At 43.0% G+C, this 16,147-nt stretch overlaps 1 protein-coding gene across 1 annotated transcript in view; it reads left to right on the forward strand.

Annotated features, from left to right (window-relative positions):
* The window catches only part of LOC115555827 (desmoplakin-like), a gene marked incomplete at its 3' end in the record, with an annotated part of 19,972 nt that continues 3,825 nt past the window's right edge, over positions 1 to 16,147 (forward strand). Inside the window, exons 1-11 of the mRNA XM_030372858.1 lie at positions 1 to 343; positions 1,713 to 1,797; positions 1,912 to 2,024; positions 2,469 to 2,622; positions 4,268 to 4,393; positions 4,774 to 4,833; positions 4,922 to 5,089; positions 5,362 to 5,466; positions 5,639 to 5,734; positions 6,572 to 6,697; positions 6,796 to 6,948. Coding sequence (XP_030228718.1) covers positions 138 to 343; positions 1,713 to 1,797; positions 1,912 to 2,024; positions 2,469 to 2,622; positions 4,268 to 4,393; positions 4,774 to 4,833; positions 4,922 to 5,089; positions 5,362 to 5,466; positions 5,639 to 5,734; positions 6,572 to 6,697; positions 6,796 to 6,948 — 1,392 coding nt within the window. The remainder of the gene's footprint in view (positions 344 to 1,712; positions 1,798 to 1,911; positions 2,025 to 2,468; positions 2,623 to 4,267; positions 4,394 to 4,773; positions 4,834 to 4,921; positions 5,090 to 5,361; positions 5,467 to 5,638; positions 5,735 to 6,571; positions 6,698 to 6,795; positions 6,949 to 16,147) is intronic.

The following is a 16,147-nucleotide window of genomic DNA, read 5'->3' on the forward strand; positions in this document are numbered from 1 at the left end:
TGGTGCTCGGGGCAGACAGGTGGAGGTAGATAGGGTGTCTCGGCAAATTGTTCCGCTGCTCCTTTCTACTGCAGCAGCGCGCACTGCTGCCTGCAGTGAGGCTCAATTACCGTTGTAGACTACAACGGTAATCAAAAATGAGTATGTATGGATCCCAAAAGGGGATTAACAGCAATCGCAAGGGCTCGGCAAGGAGTGACGTGACTGGAGGTGGAAACTACCAGTACACACGCAGCGAGGCCGGACAAGGCGGCGGTAATGGATACGGGCCTGCAGACCCCTTCATCGACGCATACTCCTACACCTTTTCTTCTGGAGGTGGTGCAGGGGGTAGCGGACATGGGTAGGCCTACACATGTTTTTCAATTGTTGTTGACGTAGGTTTAAGCCTTGGGAACTTTGAATGTCGCTGTTTACTGCAGCCAGTGAAAAAAGTGAACCGCCGTATCGGATAAAAATCCCAGGCATTAAATATGTAATGGATATATTATCATATCTACCGTCTGGTTTGACCGCAGGTCATGCACTCCGCAGAAACGAACGATTCCCAACATACTGATCAATGCAATGCCACACCTAATATAATCGTTGGATAAATCTTTGATCGAACACCGACCATGAATTGTATAAAATATATTCTGAACAAATGACCAACTTGGAAATGAACTTGACGATAACTCTTTCTGATGTTAACGCAGTAGGGCCTAATTTAATGTCTATATATTAGGCCTATAGTTGTTTGCACATTGTAATTTCAAATATTGATCTAATAGGCGGGTCTATAATGAGCAACAACCAATGTAGTAGATTCGAAAATTTGGCAGATAGAAATATCATTGATCAAAATGTACATTTGAGAAATTTGTATGAAGTTTGAAGTTACAGATGGGGTTAAGGAAAAACAGCCGTTATTGTGTTGCTCTGATCATGTGATCACGCCTCAGCCAAGCCGACACTATTGAAGGAGAACTGTGGAGCCCTGGAGGCCTTAAGACTGTTACCTGGGAGTAAGGGGCGATACAATAATAAGCCTGACAGCATTCAATACATATCACACAGCAACTTAAATCCAAAATATCCTCCATTTCCATTGACACATGGATATATTATTCCGTGGGCTGCAGGCTGCTGCTCATTATTCAGCTTCTCTTCGGCAGAGCAGCTCCACATTCCTCTATTCCTCCCCTGGTCTGCGGTGACATTCTGAGAGTGATTTACAGTTTGACACCCAGCCACCACTGCATCTCTCTCGCTTCACTCTCAAGGCCTTCATTGAATACCAGAAAGGCAAATATGTTGTTAATTAAAACAGAGCGGTTGCAGAGAAATCATGCCTATAGGAAGAGCAACATGTTTGCAATATGTGTGTATGTACAAGGGTATAATTGTAACTTTTTTAAACAAGACAGACCAATATTCAATGAGTCCAATGAAAACAAAATTCTGGACCCGCTTTGCAACTACAGAGCTCAAACACAGGCGTTAACATTCATTCAATCATCATCTCAATTTGGAGGGCAATTACAAAACATGCTTCAGAAATGCAAAATGCCTCTGGCCTGTATATTTTGACCATAGTGTTTACTCTCCGATAGTCTTTCCAAGGCCAAACAAATACGTATGTATCCTGATGTGGATCATGGTGGTTGTCGATAATTGCGTTGCCCGCCTATGTGATAATGACGTGCGACCCCCCTGATGGTTTAACACAGGGGCTCTGGCCTGCACCAGAAGGCCATGATCCTGCAGGAGCAATGTCAGGATTTCCTGAGGAAGGCGGAACACGCCATACAAACTGTAAGCCATACCACTCATTCGTCTTCGTTGTTTTATTAATTTGTATAATTACATTTTTAATAATTGCGCAAAGTCTGGCACTTGACCTTTGACCTCTTGCTGTGTGGCGTGCAGGGTGGGGATGCAGAGCGCTTCATGGCCATGGCCAGGGAGACCATAGATCAGCTGAAGGGCTGTGCGAGCCAACTACGACAGATCGGCCAACCCAATGACAATGTGGTCAGAAGGTCAGTGCCTCTCTCTATTTCTCTCTCTCTTTCTCTTTCTCTCTCTCTCAAACCCTCAGTTAGAGCTGCACATTTGTTTTATATTAACCGAAATTCGATGCATACCTGGTTGCATTCATTTACTCCCAAAAAAGTAATTACGAAGACATGAATATTTTTTTTTACGGCTGTTAAATCAAAACCTTATTACAAACAGTTAAAACTCAGCAAAAGCTTGATGTTTATACTTTTTTTAATACCGTAGCCGCCACAGAATATGAATTGAATCCCTGATCTTTTAATCGCAGTAAATTAATAATCACAATATTGGGCAAAATAACCACAATTATTGCCATGATGCTGCAGCCCTGCACTAAGTCACAGTTTCTTAGACCGAATGCTCTCATGTCATATGTTCCCCACTCGAGGCTAACGGTTCTGTTCTGCCCAACACGTGCTCCCCAGTGTTGAGGTGTGCAGGGACCAGCTGAAGGGAGTCCACATGGCCATCAGTGAGACCCTGCATAGGAGAAGGAAGAGCACCCGAGGCAACTCGGGAGTCTGGGAGGATCCCGGACGGACTTACGTGGATGCGATGGGCTGGATTGGACAACAGAAGGTACACATGTGTACTTCTCTTTCCCCCTTTATTTCCCCTTTTCTCTTTCTCTCTCTCTTTCTCACTCACGCTTACTCACTCACATTGATGAGTAAAGAAAGGATTAGTTGTGAATTCATTTGAATTAATGTGCCGGGATCCCTTTGATGGTACTAGACTCATTGCGGATAATAGTGTTGATCATCAACAGTCCTCGATAACAACAATTTGTGCACAGGCAAATAAAAACTCACACTACAGACACTTGTGACACTAATGCACTTCTGTTGAACTATGACTTTGGTCATACACCCGCTCTCATTGCACAGAAAATCATGCAGTTTAAGTGCAATGGCGCAGTTAAACCTTTTTTTAGCAGGGTTTACTGTTACTGACAGTCATGCACTTTAAGGGTAATGAACACCTTAAACACATTTATGCAACATAACTATACTGTTGAGCCTGAAGGGTTTCTTCTCATAGAAAGTTTCCAGGAGAAAATAAGTAATAAGCTGCCTTCTCATTAATTCCTCAGAAGTTGGTGAACATGTTTTAAGCCAGGAACTCGCGAGAAGATGTAAAGCCTGATTGGAACCGTAAATAAGCGATGTCGATGGGTGAAATGTTGGCATGCAATAGTCTTTGTAGTGTGTAGGCGTTCAGGCCTACCTGATTGACCTGAGAACATTGTGAACATTCTTCGCCATACTTTCAGCTACAGAAACCATTCAACTATTAAAACGTTCAGCTCTTTGACGACATGATGGCTATTATTCATCGTTTTTCATCTTTCTTTTTGTAGTGTGTAGGCGTTCAGGCCAACCTGATTGAGCCTGAGAACATTCTGAGCTGTCCCGATTCCAGTACTAGCTCTTTAACGACATGACGGCTATTATTCATCGTTTTTCAAGTCTTTCTTGAGTTGAAAAACGAGCCTGAGAACATTCTGAGCTGTCCCGATTCCATTATTTGTGTTGTTAAATAGATATTTACGTCTGGAACCGGGAGCGTAGTTATCCTATAGTTTTGGCTGCCAGCGGTCGTGTTTTTTGTGCCGCTAAATGTGTTGCCAAGTTTTTCTATATTCCCTTACGATTTGCAAAACTCTTCCAGTGCAATTGGTTTAGAATCTTCCTTTTGGTGTGGTTGAAATAACTTGTATCTCTGACTCCCCCTGCTGGTGCTCCTGATTAGACTCATCTGGGGGTCATTATTTTGGTTTGTCACTTTCCTAGAACTCCTATGTGCTGTGAACTGAATAAAGGCAATGTCTAGTTAAGTTAGCAATTCTACTCCCTAATTAATTTGTATCCAAACAGAAAACAAAGAGTTTGATCATTTAAAATCTTACAACTAAAACCTGGAGTTGAAGTCAGGGCAGGGCAGACAATTGCTGCTGATTGAGAAACGGATAGGTACGTATATTAATTATTTGCCTGTTAATTAATATTGAATACCTCTTAAGTATTCAAAGTACATGCAGTACCACTCCATTCACACATTGCTATTTCAATAAATGAGCAACCTAAAGAACCTAAAGAACAGATGTGATTATTATCAGTCAGAGCCATTAAAAAAGATGGCAGAAGGAGGGGTATTACCATGAAACTCATCAGACTAAAGAATGGAGGGCGACGCCTTAAAATGTGCGGTGGTTTGCTTCCAGCGTTTGATCGAGACCTCTCCTTGGGGAGACGACCAGGAGACTCTCCAACAGCAGCTGGTCAAACACCAGATGTTCCACAGCTCCATCCAGAGGAGTGATGAGATGGACCGCGCAAGGGATGAGCTGGTGAGGCCTCCCGCTTCTCATCTACAGGCTGCAGTAAACCCAGAAGTATCAGTAGTCGTGGAGCAAGTGAAACATGTTGGATTTGCGGTGGAATACACCAGTTCTCTGTTGGTACAAACCCATGTGCATTCACCTCAATGACAGACAGTCATATCATCATTCAGTCACCCGTCCTATTGGCCCTGCATCGATCCGACGATAATTTCCGGATGGAATGAAATATAATTATTTTAGTTGTGTCTATTTCTTTATTTTGCTAAAATAAAAAAATTCAGTTAAAGTAAAAAAAATCTTGGAGTGGAGGGTAAGGGGAATATTGCCCATGAACATTCTGAATTATTAATAATACCATAATGACTGATGTGACCGTTACTCAATAGCATCAAAATGGCGACAAGGCTAGCCTCAATGCCCTGGACCAGGAATGGGACAGCCTCCAGGTGAGGGGACATTATCCTCAATCCTCTTTGGTGAGATTCTCACTTTCACTGAGCCCATGAGCTTTAATTGAAACTCATACCCATGCAGAAAATGTCCTTCAGTCGGAGCGAGTGGCTGCAAGAGCTGCAACTGATCATCGAGGACATCTCCAAGGAAATCATGTGGGTGAACTACAGGGAGGAGGAGGAGCTGGTCTTCGATTGGGGAGAAAGAAACATTGACCTGTACATCCCTAAGAAGCAGGAGAGCTACTCTGTGAGTAAAACCTGCTCCTTTGGTTCTACTGTTATCTAAATTGTCCAATGACATTGCTTGAGAATTGACCCTGTATTTCAGTTCAATTTGCCTGGCAAAAATTCATGAGTTTTTCATGAGAGCGGGCCATTTGGTTTAGATTAGGTCTGGCCAGTTGCTGCCAATGAACTTTGGAAACAAAGTTGTTACAATGTGTTCCCTCTAACTGCATTTAGAGGCTCGGTTGGGCTGTTTTATGTTGCTAAGTTTCCTCTCATCATGTTGTTCCACAGCAATTGATGAGTGCCCTGGAAGGGAAGGAGAGGGACCTGAATAGACTCAAGGTCAAAGTAGACGTGGCCCTGAAAAACAACCACCCCGCCTCGGACAAGATCGAGGTGTGTACAGTTCCTTTGGATGTGATAGCCAATAGATGTACACTACTAATAATCATGCAGTGGATGCAACTTCAAAAGTAACCCTACAAAAGCTGTGACTAACATATTGTTACACAGTGTCACTTCACTATCAGCAGTACAATGATCTGTTTGCTATGGGTGTCTACCTCAGGCCTACATGGACACTCTGCAGACACAGTGGAGCTGGCTCCTGCAGATCACCAAGTGCATTCATGTCCATCTGAAGGAGAATGCAGCCTACAGCCAGGTACTAAACCATTACACACACACATTCAAAAACTCTAAACTCTGATACAGAATTCCCTGCTTCACGATATATAAACCTATCCTGACACACACACACACACACACACACACACACACACACACACACACACACACACACACACACACACACACACACACACACACACACACACACACACACACTTAATTGAGGCAATTAATAAATGCAAACAAATGAAATTTCTCAGTGCTACACAAACAAACAATTATCAGGGGGAACAAAAAGCAGCGCCTCTTCCATATAGAGTGGACTGGCATTGCCAATGATAGTGAGCAGTAGTTACTTAGCCACCTGCGTGAACAATGATACATTCCAAAAAAGGCTTTTGCATATTTTGCATGGAAAACAGAATTCAACTAGAAAATGCATTTCCTGCAGAAAATGCGGTGAGTGCTGTAGTACAAAGTGAGGTTGAAATTTTTTAATAAAGCCACATAGATTAAGACATAAAGAAACGTTAAATGGCTTAAATCAAGTGAAGAGATTTGAACAAAAGTTTGAAAGTCTTAATCAAGTAAACAATGTGAACATGCTTACCATTTAAGAAAAAGTAAATGGTTGGAAACAAATAAAGTTACCACTGAATGAAAAATGCAAAGCATTTCTAGTATAAGATATTTTAAGAATCTCTACGAGAAAAATGTAGGGAGGAGATAGGTCCCAAAGTTTGTAGAGAATAATAAAGAAGGAACGAAAGAAAGAAGGAAAAAGAAAGAAAGAATACAACTTATGAAGAACAATAGTTGAGCGCTGCATGCAGCACTCACCTAATTAATTGGTATCATTTGTGCGCTCAAGTTCTTCAAGGAGGCGAATGAGACGTACGGTGCACTGCAGAAGGAACATGAGACCATACGCAAGAAGTTCACCTGTGACAAGGACACCTCCCTGGACAGCCTGCTCGAGCTGCTCGCGGAACTAGAGGTGGGTCAGAAAAACTGTAGGAACTGCCCATCATTATGTTGAAGTACTTCTCTACACCTCAGTCGATTTGCCCCTTCGTGTTCGTGTTGACTTTCTAGAAAGAAAAGGAAAAAATCCTGGAGAACAAGAGGCAGGTCCAGCACCTGGTCAACATGTCCAAGAGCATCGTGAGGCTGAAGCCCAGGAACCCCGAGGAGAAGAGCAGCAGCACCGTCATCGTGCGAGCCCTCTGTGACTTCAAACAAGACCAGGTGAGTGGTCAAATGTTGTATAGAAAACTTCCACCCTGAAAAAGCCTTTTAGGTGAGTGCTGCATGCGGCGCTCAACTATTGTTCTTCATACGTTTTGTTAGTGTGAATGTTGTAGCATAATACTACTTCAGCTACTACTACTACTTCAGCTGCTACTACTACTTCAGCTATTACATACGACTTCAGCTACTACTACTACTTCAGATACTTATACTACTACTTCAGCTACTACCTACTACTTCAGCTACTACCTACTACTTCAGCTACTACTACTACTTCAGCTACTTCTACTACTACTCAAGCTTCTACTACTACTTCAGCTACTACTACTACTTCAGCTTCTATTACTACTTCAGCTAATACTCCTACTTCAGCTACTACCTAGTACTTCAGCTACTACTACTACTTCAGCTACTACTACTACTTCAGCTACTACCTACTTCTTCAGCCACTACTTCTACTTCAGATACTACCTACTACTTCAGCTTCTACTACTACTTCAGCTACTACTACTACTACTACTTCATATACTACTGCTAATACTACTTCAGCTTTTACTACTTCAGCTACTACTACTTCATCTTCTACTAGTACTTCAGCTACTACTACTACTACTTCAGCTTCTACTAATTCTTCAGCTACTACGACTACTTCAGCTACTACCTACTACTTCAGCTACTACTGCTACTTCAGCTACTACCTACTTCTTCAGCTACTACCTGATACTTCAGCCACTACTTCTATTTCAGATACTATCTACTACTTCAGCTACTACTACTACTTCAGCTACTATTACTACTACTTCATCTACTACTACTACTTCAGCTTTTACTACTTCAGCTACTACTACTTCATCTTCTACTACTACTTCAGCTACTACTACTACTACTTCATCTTCTACTACTACTTCAGCTACTACTACTACTACTTCAGCTGCTACTACTACTACTACTTCAGCTGCTACTACTACTACTTCAGCTACTACTACTTACACTTCAGCTACTACTACTTCAGCTACTACTCCTACTTCAGCTACTACTACTACTAATTTCAGATTCTTCAGTTCATTTGATTTTACATTTCTTCATTTTCAGCAATGCTTTGCGCTTTTCATTCAGCCGTCCGCATTAACACACGTTTTCTGCAAGAAACGCAATTTCTAGTTCTTATTTTTATTCTTATTCCTCCTGTTTTTTGGTCTTCAACTCCTCTGCTATACTTTCAGCTACAGAAACCATTCAGATATTACAACTTTCAGCTCTTTAACGAGATGATGGCTATTATTCAGCGTTTTTCAACTGTTTCAACTTTTTAAACTATTCAGTTTTTTCCACTTTTTTTTAACATGGGACTTCCTCTGGTACTTCAACTGTTTAAGTCGTAACTCAATCGATTTTCAACAGTTTATCTTCATTCAAACCATTTAACAAATCTACACATTTCACGTCATATTCTACAGTTGGTCCCATTGAAGCCGTCTGCCCATTCTGACACTTAAATTACTTCCGATATCGTAACTCGGTCACATTTCAACTTTGAACCATTATTCAAAACATTAGACAAATCTATACATTTGTATCTTCCATACTATGCAAACGACATTTCGATAGCATTTATACTTTTTCAGAATCACAGTTTTAGTTTCAAACCGGCATAGTTGTCAGTTGCTCTCATTGATTTCCGTTGACGTCAGAACGTGAGGACGTTCAGGCACACACACACACACACACACATAGAGTTGGCTCGGTCGCAAACAAATCAGTTCGAATGAACAAATCTTTAAGACGAACGAACCAAACTCTTTTTGGTCTCATTCATCTCGTTCGTCTCGTTCGTCCTCAGAGTCGACTCCTCCCAGACCCCCTAGTTGCTGACTCGCTGACAGTTCGTTCACTCACTGTGTGAGTGGTGAGGAGGGACCGATTTAGAGACGTCACGACTCACGAGAGCCAGCCAAACGTATGCTGTTCTAGGACTGAGTCTAGGACGCTCTCGTTGAATTTTAGCCAATGAGAGAAAGAAATCAACCGGTTTCTTGGGGAAAAAACAAATGGGCTTAGTGAGCTTTATCTTATCTTATCTTATGAGATATATTATTCACATTGGCCATCTTTTGCATGGACTATTTAAAGGATACATTGTGCATATTTCTAATTCAAAATTCGTCCCAGCCTTTATACCACATTTTTCACAACCTACCAGCTCTCGTTGTGAAGACAAGTCACCGCACCATTCGTTTCAATGGGAATCGCGACGATATACTTTCAACATAAAGTGTACATATTTATCATTTGAAATTCTTCCCAGCCTTTATACCCCATATACTCTAGAGTCTAGGGGATATAGCATATAACCGCATTCACATGTTAAAGGTCCCATGACATGCTATTTTATGTATTCTTTAATATAGGTATTAGTGGGCAACTAACACAGTATTCAAAGACGTTCCCGAAATTCAGCCGTGGTGCAGAGTTACAGCCACTTCGAGCCAGTCGCACTTTGAGCTTCCCCCAAATGCGCTGTTTTTGCGTCTGTAGCTATAATGCAAATGAGGAGGAGCGAGGCGGGTCAAGCAGGAGGGTGGGGGTGTGGCCCTGAGCAGCTTACAGCCACGGTACCATGCGCTCTGTTTACAGTGGATGTATCGCAATGGCGAGGCGCACACAGCCTTTAGCCGTGTTCTGTAAATATTCTAGAACACACGGGAGTCCTGGAGCTCTATATCTAAATATAATCATATAGTCTACATAGATATCTATATCATATAATATATATTATTACGGCCAAAAGCTGTGTGAGCCGATATTATGTATCTCGAATGACCGCGTTGGGTTCTCCGACGTTCCTGGTTCTTCCACGTCCACATCAATGTGAAGTAGACTGAACCGCGACAAGGAGGAGAAAGGGATTGTTGCCGGGCAGCGCTTAGGCACCTCCGCCTCCGGCGGTGGTCCCTCAGCGGGGCTCAAGCGGGAGACATTCGCCGCCAACAATCCCTTTCTCCTCCATGTCGTGGTTCATGTTCTTGAGGGAGTCAAAACCAAAGTTCCTTCCCCCCAATTCATTCTCAACCTTGGCTGAGATAACCCCCACTACGAGTATCGTTGTAGAAATACCAGAGACGAGAGTCCGTCGTGTTATGCGCCATAACACCAAAAGCAGAACGGTTATCCAAATAACAAGGAAGTGTACAACATTTGCGTTACATTCCTGGAGCTTTATATCTAAATAAATCATATAATACATTGATATCTATTTCATATAATACATATTATCACGGCCAAAAGCTGCGTGCGCCTCAAGACGATATTATGAATCACAAACGACTTTGTCGGGTTCTGCGACGTCTCTCGTTCTTCCACTTTCACATCAATCTGAAGTAGACTGAACCGCTGCCTGCTGCCGGCTGCCCGCTGCTGGGCGATGGTGCCTCGCGGCAACCGGCGGCATGTCGCAGTTCATGTACTTCAGCGAGTCAAAGCCAAAGTTTCTTTCCCCCAATTCCTTCTCAACCGTGGCTCAGATAACCCCCACTACAGTCTCGTTGTGGAAATACAAGAGACGTCAAAGAACCGACAAGAAACACTTGCGTTACAGTGTGTGTTTTCACACACACACATGTGGCGCTCGCACGGTCGTGTCTCATTGGCGGGCCAACGTCTCTTGGCGGGCCAGGCAGAGTAAGGGGAGGAGCTTAGATGCTTTATGGCGACATAAATAAAGACATTCCAAATCAGCTCGCTTGAGCTTCCGTTTTTTCAAAGGCGAGCAGAACAGCTAGTGCTCGTTTTACACCGAACGCAAGTTTTAGTCACTGGGGGACCGCAGGCAAGTCTAGGGGAACTCATATTTATGTTCGAAAACCTCAAGTGAGATTTTCATGTCATGGGACCTTTAACAATCAGACGAGTGTTACAGTGTGTGAAACCGGGCGACTGGTTCACCTCAATAGATTTGAAGGACGCAAACTTCCACGTCACAGTGATCCCCAAACACAGGAAATTCCTGCGTTTCTCATTCCAGGGGTCACACTACCAGTACAACCGTCTCCCGTTCGGCTATTCTCTAGCCCCACAAACGTTTACCAAGTGCGTGGAGACGGCTCTCCAGCCGCTGCACGCAACAGGAATGAAAGTACTGTTCTCCTTGGACTATCTACTTTTGCTGGCTCGCTCCAAGGTGGAAGCAGCTATTCAGACAAAAAAGCTGGTAATTCACCTGTCAAATTTAGGCTTCGAATTAAATTGGAAGAAAAGCTCCCCCCTCCCCTCAGAGTTTGATGTATTTGGGGTTACACCTGGATTCAGCTGCAATGAGAGCACGGCTCTCACAGCAGATGGAGACGCTGTGTTCTCTCCTCCGCCGCTGTTCCCTGGGCAGCGTCGTGACAGCCCTCTCTGTCATGAGGCTGCTGGGCATGATGTCAGCCGCTCACACGGTGGTGCCGCTGGGGCTGCTTCACATGAGGCGGCTGCCGAGATGATTTTCTTGCCTGCGCATCGAACCGGTGCGCCAACGGCGGCGCAAAGTGACCATTCCCCTATCAGTGGGCCCTGACTTGACCCACTGGGGCGATCCTCGAACCCCCATCTCAGTGTTCACGGATGCTTCTAGTGGGCGGCGTTTGGCGGCCCCCCGTGACCATGCATATAAACGCATTGGAGCTCCTCACTGTGTTGAAAGTGATCCAACACTTTGCCCCAATGTTAACGAATCAACACGTAATGATTCACTCAGACAATAAGGCGACAGCAGCATACATAAATCGCCAAGGGGGCAGGTACTCGGCACAGCTGCTGAGCATAGCGAGACAGCCGTTACGCTGGGCGCTCACACACTTGCTCTCCATCAGAGCAGTGTACATCCCCGGTGTCCTGAACAGAGAGGCAGACATAATGTCGAGGGGGGTCCCCAACCTGTAGACATGGAATCTGCACCACCACCATTACAGTTTAATTCATTTTTCAAAAGCTCTCGTTGTGAACTCGCCATTCGTTTCAATGGGAATTGCGACAGTCCATACTTTCAACATTTACATATTTGTAATTTGTAATTCGTCCCAGCCTTTATACCACAGATACTATAGGGTCTATAGCATATAACCGCGTTTTCTGATTACAATTTAATGCATTTTTCACAATTAACCGTTTTTAAGGCAGTGTTAAATTTGGCAACTAGATATAGTCTTGGGCTGCACAGGGTTCTGTTTATGAGAGCCTAAAACACCTGGGACCCCCACCATCATTGCTAAATCAAGTCTATTATCTTGCTGATATAACATCCAATGATCAACTACGCCCCCATCCCGCTGCGTTTGGTTAAAGTTGTAATGTTGACGTTTGAGAATGAGAACGAGGTTCTGAGAACTGTGCATTCCATGATTCGATTCACCGCTACCGGAAACTTGACTGAACGAACGAACGAACGATTCGCGAACGACTCCTCGTGGCGAACTGAATGACGCAAACTGAATCACGGAAACTAATCACTAAATCCAACCCTACACACACAAACACACGCAATAGCTCCGCCCTCCTCTTAAAGAGACACACACACACACACACACACGCAATGGCTCCGCCATTCTCTTAAAGGTCCCATGACATGCTATTTTATGTATTCTTTAATATAGGTATTAGTGGGCAACTAACACAGTATTCAAAGACGTTCCCGAAATTCAGCCGTGGTGCAGAGTTACAGCCACTCCGAGCCAGTCGCACATTGAGCTTCCCCCAAATGCGCTGTTTTGGTGTCTGTAGCTATAATGCAAATGAGGAGGAGCGAGGCGGGTAAAGGAGGAGGGTGGGGGTGTGGCCCTGAGAAGCTTGCAGCCACGGTACCATGCGCTCTGTTTACAGCGGATGTATCGCAATGGCGAGGCGCACAGCCTTTAGCCGTGTTCTGTAAATATTCTAGAACACACGGGAGTCCTGGAGCTCTATATCTAAATATTATCATATAGCCTTCATAGATATCTATATCATATAATATATATTATCACGGCCAAAAGCTGTGTGAGCCGATATTATGAATCTCAAACGACCGCGTTGGGTTCTCCGACGTTCCTGGTTCTTCAACGTCCTCATCAATGTGAAGTAGACTGAACCGCGACAAGGAGGAGAAAGGGATCGTTGCCGGGCAGCGCTTAGGCACCTCCGCCTCCGGCGGTGGTCCCTCAGCGGGTCTCAAGCTGGAGACATTCGCCGCCAACAATCCCTTTCTCCTCCATGTCATGGTTCATGTACTTCAGCGAGTCAAAGCCAAAGTTCCTGTCCCCCAATTCCTTCTCAACCATGGCTCAGATAACCCCCACAACAGTCTCGTTGTGGAAATACAAGACACGTCAAAGAACCGAAGAAACACTTGCGTTACAGTGTGTGTATTCACACACACACACACACACACACACACACACACACACACACACACACACACACACACACACACACACACACACACGTGGCGCTCGCACGGTCGAGTCTCATTGGCGGGCCAACGTCTCTGGGCGGGCCAGGCAGAGTAAGGGGAGGAGCTGAGATTCTTGGTGACATCATAAATACAGACATTCCAAATCAGCGCACTTGAGCCTCCGTTTTTTCAAAGGCGAGCAGAACAGCTAGTGCTCGTTTTACACCAAACGCAAGTTTTAGCCATTGGGGGACCATAGGCAGGCTAGGGGAACTCATATTTATGTTAGAAAACCTCATAAATTGAGATTTTCATGTCATGGGACCTTTAAGAAACACACACACACACACACACACACACACACACACACACACACACACACACACACACACACACACACACACACACACACACACACACACACACACACACGCACAGCTTTATTCCAATTCGATTTTAACATTTTGAACTCTCTTCAAATCTCTCACTTGATTTTAAGCTATTCAACATTCCTACTGCCTACTACTACTACTACTACTTCCATTTCTACTTATAATACTACTCCTACCAATACTACTACTACCATTACTACGACTCCTACCAATACAACTACTACAATTACTACTTCAGCTACTACTACTACTTCAGCTACTACTACTACCATTACTACTACTCCTACCAATACAACTACTACAACAATTATTACTACTACTTTTTCTACTACCTACTACTTCAGTTACTACTACTTCAGCTACTACAACTGCTTCAGCTGCTACCTTTACTTCAGCTACAACTACTACTTCAGCTACTGCCTACTACTTCAGCTACTACTACTACTTCAGCTACTACCTACTACTTCAGCTACTAGTGTGGTAGAAAATAACCGGGTTCTATCACTTCAACTAACTAAGAGAGCAGGAGGAATCGGGGAGTCCGGATCAAGTATTGACAGAGACTTTATTGATACCCGCAAACGAGAAACAACAATGCCGAGTGAGGTTTGCAAAGACAATGCCGGGTCGTCCGATCCCGGTCCTTTTTATTCTTTCATCCTGAGCTGTTTTGCATATGATATGACCGCCCTCGGTACATGCTCAGAATTGCCTGATATGGCAAGGACAGTCAGCCATACATTCCTTTAAGTATGTGGTCATCTTCTGCAGTTAATCTAAACAATGGGAGGATGTCAGTACGCCTTGGCCCCAGACTCTCTCGCGCCGTATGAGTCCCTCCTCTGAATCCAGGTGGTTTTGATGCTTTCCACCATTAATCTATATACCTGATATATAGGCCTGATAATACTCATAGTTAATATAAAAGTAATGGTTAATTTCTCCCATACTAGTACTACTTCAGCTACTACTACTACTTCAGCTCCTACTACTACTTCAGCTACTACCTACTACTACTTCAGCTACTAGTACTACTACTACTTCAGCTATTACTACTACTTCAGCTTCTACTACTACTTCAGCTACTTCTACTACTTCAGCTAGTACTACTACTTCAGCTACTACCTACTACTCCAGCTACTACCTACTACTCCAGCTACTACCTACTACTTCAGCTACTACTACTACTAATTCAGCAACTATTACTACTAATACATCAGCTACTACTACTTATACTTCAGCTGCTACTACTTATACTTTAGTTACAACTTCAGCTACTACTACTTCTTCAGCTACTACTTTTCAGATTCTTCTGTTCAATTAATTTTACATTCCTTCATTTTCAGCAATGCTTTGCGCTTTTCATTCAGTCATCAGCATTCACATGCGTTTTCTGCAGGAAATGCAATTTCTAGTTTGTTCTTTCTTTCTTTCTTTCTTTCTTTCTTTCTTTCTTTCTTTCTTTCTTTCTTTCTTTCTTTCTTTCTTTCTTTCTTTCTTTATAATTCTCTACAAATGTGGGACCTATCTTCTTCCCTCACCTAGAGACTCCATTCAAATTTTAAAATATTCAGAATAGCTTGGAATCGCGCGCTTCTTTTCCGTTATATTCCATTATATTTTATACTTTTTGAGATTTCTTTTAACATGGGAGTCAATTGGAGGTCTCTGGTACTTTAACTGTTTAAGACGTAACGAAATCAATTGATTTCTATGCCGTAACTATCTTCAATGATATCTAAATGGAATTTCGATATCATTTAAACTTTCTCCAGAATCACAGTTTTAGTTTCAAACCGTCATATTTTACAGTTTGTCCCATTGAATACGTCTGCCAATTCTGACACTAAAATTACTTAAGACATCGTTACTCGGTCAAATTTCAACCGCTTACCATTGTTCAAACCATTAAACAAATCTACACACTTGTATCTTCAAGAATATCCAAAAAAAATTCAATATCATTTGAATTTTATTCAGAATAACAGTTTTAATTTCATGCCGGCTTCGTTTTCAGTTGGTCTCATTGATTTACGTTGACGCTGGTGTGTGTGGACGTTCAGCAGTGTTGCCAGATTGGGCCTCTTTTCCCGCTGGATTGGCCTACTTTTGGAGGACGTTCAGGCAGTGTTGCCAGATTGGGCTGTTCTATTGCGCTTTTCATTCAGCTGTCACTTTATTTGTTTCCAACTATTTACTTTTTCTTAAATAGTGTGCATGTTTACATTGTTCACTCCATTTAGACTTGAACTTTTGTTCAAATCCCTTCACTAGATTTAAGCCATTTAATTTCATAAAGAAACATTCAGTTTCTTTATGTCTTAATCTATGTGGCTTTATTAAAAAATGTTTTCAACCTCACTTTGTATTACAGTACTCTGCAGGAAATGCATTTTCT

The sequence above is a fragment of the Gadus morhua genome, chromosome 12 (genome assembly GCF_902167405.1).
Source record: "Gadus morhua chromosome 12, gadMor3.0, whole genome shotgun sequence".
Lineage (NCBI taxonomy): Eukaryota > Metazoa > Chordata > Actinopteri > Gadiformes > Gadidae > Gadus > Gadus morhua.